This window comes from Chrysochloris asiatica, unplaced genomic scaffold (genome assembly GCF_000296735.1).
Source record: "Chrysochloris asiatica unplaced genomic scaffold, ChrAsi1.0 scaffold00122, whole genome shotgun sequence".
Lineage (NCBI taxonomy): Eukaryota > Metazoa > Chordata > Mammalia > Afrosoricida > Chrysochloridae > Chrysochloris > Chrysochloris asiatica.
Window position 1 is genome coordinate 6,227,402 of NW_006408640.1, and position 6,000 is coordinate 6,233,401.

Consider the following 6,000-nt stretch of genomic DNA (forward strand, 5'->3'; position numbering starts at 1 on the left):
TGTGATGGCTGAACTCAGAAGACCAGGAAATTAACAGTAGTGATTCAAAGCATCGTGCACTACCAGCAACAAACTTTGTTTCTCAGAGCAAAAAACAAAGCAAAACAACAACAAAAAAACACTTACCTTTAAGATTTATAAATTTAAACAAAAATAAATATTCTAACCAGGTATGGGTCATAAGTCCACCCTTAATATAAAGAGGAAGTAGGAGGTTTGGGAACCACAAGGACATTAAAGTAGGAGAAGGGTTCCCCAAAGGAAAGTCAATGTTCTCTTACTGAGAAGGCTTGCTGGATAGGTGGGAGAGCTGAAACAGCAGATGTCCACGCCAGCCCAGTACAGTTGAAAACTAGCTCCTTGTCTTCTATAGCAAATGGATTAGCTACGCAAGCGTTTCTGTTCTAGGGTCATAGCTGTCTCTTGGAAGGGAGCCTTGGAAAGACCTGACTTTGGTATCTCAAGCTCCTCCACTAGACTGTAAGCCTTGGCTAAAAGCACTTGCCCTGTTGCTGCTCTGAAAAGAAAGACACATTGCCATCCTAACACTAGGTGCTGGGAATTCCAGACTTGGATGGGCTTAAAAATAACTCAAACAAGACAAAACAAACCCAGAAGATCAAAATAGAAACTCTGAAATATCTGTTTTCCTTGCTGGGATTGTGTCAAGTTAGTGTGGTGATGTTCTTTTATTTTGACGAGAGGTTACATAGATTTGGATAAATACAAGTGAGGATGTAAACTATCCGTGCCTTCTTTGGGGCAAAGAGATCTGTGATGCACTGGGGCCATGAGAAGACAGAGGAGACCAAGCGTGGATGGGAGTAATAAAGCAACTTTCTAGAGGACGAACAGCTGAACCTCTGGTTGAGGACAAGGTTGATAAGATGCTTCCAATGTAATACTGGTTTCCTGCAGAATGAGACACTGCCCAACTTTGATTTGGGTGAGAGGCAAAGCAGAGAGAAAGGAGCAGGCAGGATTGGGGTGGCTTCCTGGAGCCCTGGGAGCTGGACAGGGGCGGTACTGCCTGAGATAAAGGCATCCTAAAGAGGGAAGGCCATGCCCTTAGCCAAGTCTGCAATCTTCACTAGTGTTGTCTGCTCCCAGTGAAATGTCTTCTCCCCATTCAGTTGGGAGAGATCGTAACTATGTGCTGCTAATGATACTCCAATGAAAAGCGACATACGCTTATGCTCTAAGTTTCCACAAATTCTCTGAACATCTTCCCTAACTGCCATGACTGTTTAATTGCCTGTTCCATTCAGCCCCTTCCAGCTGGTTGATTAGCTACATGTTACCGCCAATGAGGAAATGCAGGTGAACGTGCTTTGAAACATATGACAATCTACATTCAGTGGCTCCCAGCTTTGGCAGCACACTGCAATAATGTGGGAGTTAAAGAGAAAATACTGGTCAGCCCCACCAGAGGTATTGATTTAATTGGTTTGAGTGTGTCCAGGACATGATTTTTTGTTCTGTTTTTAAAAACTCAAATGTTTCAAACAGGTTGAGAACTACTAATTGTAAGAGCTATTTTCTAGTTTTAGAGCATCAGAGTCACCTGGAGGGTTGAGGGCCCACTCCCAGAATGCCCAGTGCCACTGAGTCATTCCCATTCATAGTGACCCTGTATAGGGTTTCAGAAGGTCAGAGCATTCCAGGTGATGATAACACTGCTGGCCTGCAGATCACACTTTTGGAGCTTTGGTAGCATGTGGATTACAAACTGGGCCGCTAACGGAAAGGTCAGTAGTTTGAATCTACCAGCTGTTCCACAGGAGAAAGATGAGGTTTTCTGCTCCCGTACAGATTTACAGCCTCACAGGGTCTGAATGAGTTGGAATCAACTTGGTGGCATACAACCACAACTACTGCTCTAACCAAATTCCCCCACATGCTCAGACAAAAAGTTATTTTTGAAACCCCCAAAGTTTCAAAGCTCCTTTGAAACCTCTGACGTGACTTCTAGTAGACTTTCTAGGTCGTTTGCTGATAAACCATCTGGAGCAGGGGACTGACATGGTGCATTTGCTGAATTCTGTGGTGTACATAAGGAGTCCTAGTGGCACTGTGGGTTAGGCATTGGACTGCTAACTGCACCAGCTGCTCTTCAAGAAAGATGAGGCAATCTGCTCCAGTGTGGACCCGGAGTCTCCACCACCCTATGTATGGCTCCTATGAGACAGGATTGACTTGTGACAGTGGGTAATACTCCTCCCCGCCCAACCAGGTGATTTCAAACTACCAGCACTTTGACAACCAGCTTGCAACATTTCTGAAAGCCTAACAGTTTTCAGGAACTGGAAGGATCCCACCCAAAATGATTGGGGTCCCAGTCATAGGCTCAGTGCTTGTTTTGATGGCTGTGAGACAGCGTGCAAATGTAAAATGTGCCTATCTTGTTTTCGGCAAAGCAAATTAAGCCCTCAGTGAGTGGACAGATCCTAACTAACTCATGATCTCCTTCCACCCAGACCTACTTATTTCTCTCCATTTGCTGTGAATTAAAAGGATGAACAGGAGGTTGGAGTGGGCTCATCAGGACTTACAGGCAGTGCACCACCGTGCGGCCTTCCCCTCCATTGTACTCGTCCTGCCACTTGTCCACCTGGCGGATGAGCTTCAGGAAGGAGCGCTTCGACACCGGTGTGTCCCTGTACATTGGCCAGCCCAGGAACTGGAACTGCTGTACCATTCGATATCCATCTTGGGGCTGTGGAGAGGCAGGCAACAATCAGAGAGTGCAAAGAAAATGGCATTTACTTTATTGAATTCCAGTGGGCTGATTCCCCTTACTTGATCTTCTTGTCAAAGCAGAGCATTATTAAGAGAGAATACTACCTCTAAATAATGAAGCTAGCATCTATCCTGAAGAGTTATGATTTTTAATCTCAAGCTGTTATAAAAACCAGGTGCTTTAAACGACAGGTCAGAAAAATAAGAGTGAATCAGACCACTTAACTATGTTGCAAAAGCCAAGTGGAAAATAACACAAGCAGCATCTGTACATACTGTGCTTTACGTGGCATACTGGGTTTGCTTTAATTGCAGGTAAAGTAAAGATAATGACTATGGAGGTAGATCTGCAAGCTAACAGGTGTGGGCAGGGAAACAGTTCTGTACCCATGAATACTGGTGCTGCTGGTGGTTATGTGCCGTGGAGTCAGTTCTGACCCACACAGGCCTTGTGTAGAGTTTCCAAGGCTGTAAATCTTTACAGGAGCAGAAAGCCTTACCTTACGCCTACGGAACCGCTGGTAGTTTTGCACTGCTAACATTGAGATTAGCAGTCAAACTCATAACTGTTATGCTACACAATACTAGGGTAAATGAAAAAGCATTGCTATAAAATCAGAGAGACCTTTATTAAACAAAAATATCAAAATGTGAAGCTGTTACATCTCAACATATCCTCCATCTAGGTCTGTGGACTTCTGTGGGAAATGTTTCCATCTCTGTAACCCTTCCTTTATATTCTTTATGTTATAGCTTATCAAAATGGTAGTTTTGGCATCCTTAAAGGACTCAAGAGTGTTCGTTTTAATATTTTTGGAGTTTGGGAACACAAAGAAGACTGAAAGGGAAAGATCAGGGCTGTAGGGTAGGTGGTTTAAGGTTTCCCCATGAAATTCTTGAAGGACAGTCCTTATTACCTGTGAAGAACGAACAGGTGCATTGTTGTGGTGGAAAAACAACAAAAAAATTCTTTAGTGCAGCTTTCCTGTCCTTTTCTCACCCATGCAGTTTTCTTAAAACTTCTAATAAGCCTCTGTAATCACCCTGTGCCCTTCAAGAAAATCTATCAAGATTATTCCTTAGGAATTCCCCAAACATAACCTTCTGAGCTGACTTCTCTGCCTTAAATTTAACTGGCCCAGTAGATCCCCTACAAAGCCACTATTTTGATTGGACCTTGCTCTCTAGATTGCATCGGTAAATCTAAGACTTGTTTCAGTTTACAACTTATTCCAAAACTAATTTTCATTATCTTGATAGTATCCTAAGGAGACTAAGACAAGTGTATTATTGAGATATTTGTCTGAAGCCATCCACTGATTACAGAGACATGCTTAAATACGTTTTGTTTGGAATAAACCTGTGTATGTATGAATTCCACTACTGGTCTGTCAGTTTGTCATAGTGGTTTGAATGTTACTTTGATTCTGGAAGCTGTGCCATGGATATTTTAAATACCAGCAAGGTCACCCACGTTGGACAAGTTCCAGCTGAACTTCCAGACAAAGACAAACTAGAAAGAAGGAGAGACGGACTATTTCCAAATATTTAGTCATTGAAAACCTTATGAATAGCAGTGGCACACTGTCAACACCAGAATATAGAATATTGAAACCAGAATTTTGTCAGATATAGTGCCCTCAGGTTGGAAGGCACTCAAAATATGACTGGAAAAGAGCTGTCTCCTCAAAGTAGAGTTGATCCTGATGACATGAATGGAGTAAAGCCCTCAAGATCTTCATTTGCTGATGGGGCACAACTCAAAATGAAGACAAACAGTTGTAAATATCCATTAATAATCAGAGCATGGAATGTGCAAAGTATGAATCTAGGAAAATTGGAAATGGTCAAAAATGAAATGGACTGCATAAACACCGATATCCTAGGCATTAGTGAGTTGAAATGGACTGGTATTGGCCATTTTGAATCTGACAGTCACATGGTTTACTATGCCAAGAATGGAAAATTGAAGAGGAATGGCATCACATCCATCATCAAAAAGAACATATCAAGTTTGTCTTGAAGTACAATGCTGTCTATGATAGGATAACATCCATACGCCTACAAGGAAGACTAGTTAGTACAACTATTATTCAAATTTATACACCAACATGTCAGTGATGATGAAATTGAAGAATTCTATGAACTTCTTCAGTCTGAAATTGATTAAACATGCAATCAAGATGTATTGATAATTACTGGTGATTGGAATGCAAAGGTTGGAAACAAAGAGAAGAATCAATAGTTGGAAAATATGAACTTGGTGACAGAAACAATGCTGGAGATCACATGATAGAATTTTGCAAGACCAATGACTTCTTCATTGCAAATACCTTTTATAAACGACATAATGTATAGTTAGTTATACACATGGATATCACCAGATGGAATTTTCAGAAATCAGATTGACTACGTCTGTAGAAAGAGATGGTGGCATATAATCAAGAACCAATGATACTGAAAGAAGATGTCCAAGGTGCATCAAAGGCATTGGCAAAGGACAAGGCAATGAGAATTGATGGAAAACAAACTGAAATCTTCCAAAAAACTGAAGCAGCACTGGAGGCACTCACTCATCTATGCCAAGAAATTGGAACTACAGCTACCTGTGCAACTGACTGGAATAGATCCTATTTGTGCCCATTCCAAAGAGAGGTGACTCAAAGGAATTTGGAAATCATAGGACAATATAATTAATATCACATGCAAGTAAAAGTTTGCTGACTATAATTAAAAAAACAGGTGCAACCATACATTGACAGAGAACTTCCAGAGGTTCAAGCTGGATTAAGAAGAGGACATTGAACAAGGGATATCATTGCTAACTTCAGATAGATCTAGGGTAAAAGCAGAGACTATAAAAATGTTTACATGTGCTTTATTGACAACTTTCAATTGTGTGGATCATGACAAGCTATGGACAACATTGTGAAGCATGAGTATTCTGGAACACTCAATTGTACTCACCAGGAATCTGTACATAGACCAAGAGGCAGATGTTTGAATAGAGCAAGGGAACACAGAATGGTTTAAAATTAGGAGAGGTGTGTGTCAGGGTTGTATTCTTTCACCCTATTTATTCAATATGTATGCTGAGCAAATAATACAAGAAGCTGGGTTATATGACGAAAAATGTGACATCAAAATTGGAGGAAGACTCATTAGCAACTGCAATATGCAGATGATACAACCTTGCTTGCTGAAAATGAAGAGGACTTAAAATATGTACTGTTGTTGTTGTTGTTAAGTGCCGTCGAGTCG

At 41.3% G+C, this 6,000-nt stretch overlaps 1 protein-coding gene across 2 annotated transcripts in view; it reads right to left on the reverse strand.

Annotated features, from left to right (window-relative positions):
• Positions 1-6,000, reverse strand: part of PTPRM (protein tyrosine phosphatase, receptor type, M) — an 840,546-nt gene that overhangs the window by 23,599 nt on the left and 810,947 nt on the right. For both annotated transcript variants that reach the window (XM_006868703.1, XM_006868702.1), the window contains one exon: positions 2,553-2,716. In XM_006868703.1, coding sequence (XP_006868765.1) covers positions 2,553-2,716 — 164 coding nt within the window. The remainder of the gene's footprint in view (positions 1-2,552; positions 2,717-6,000) is intronic.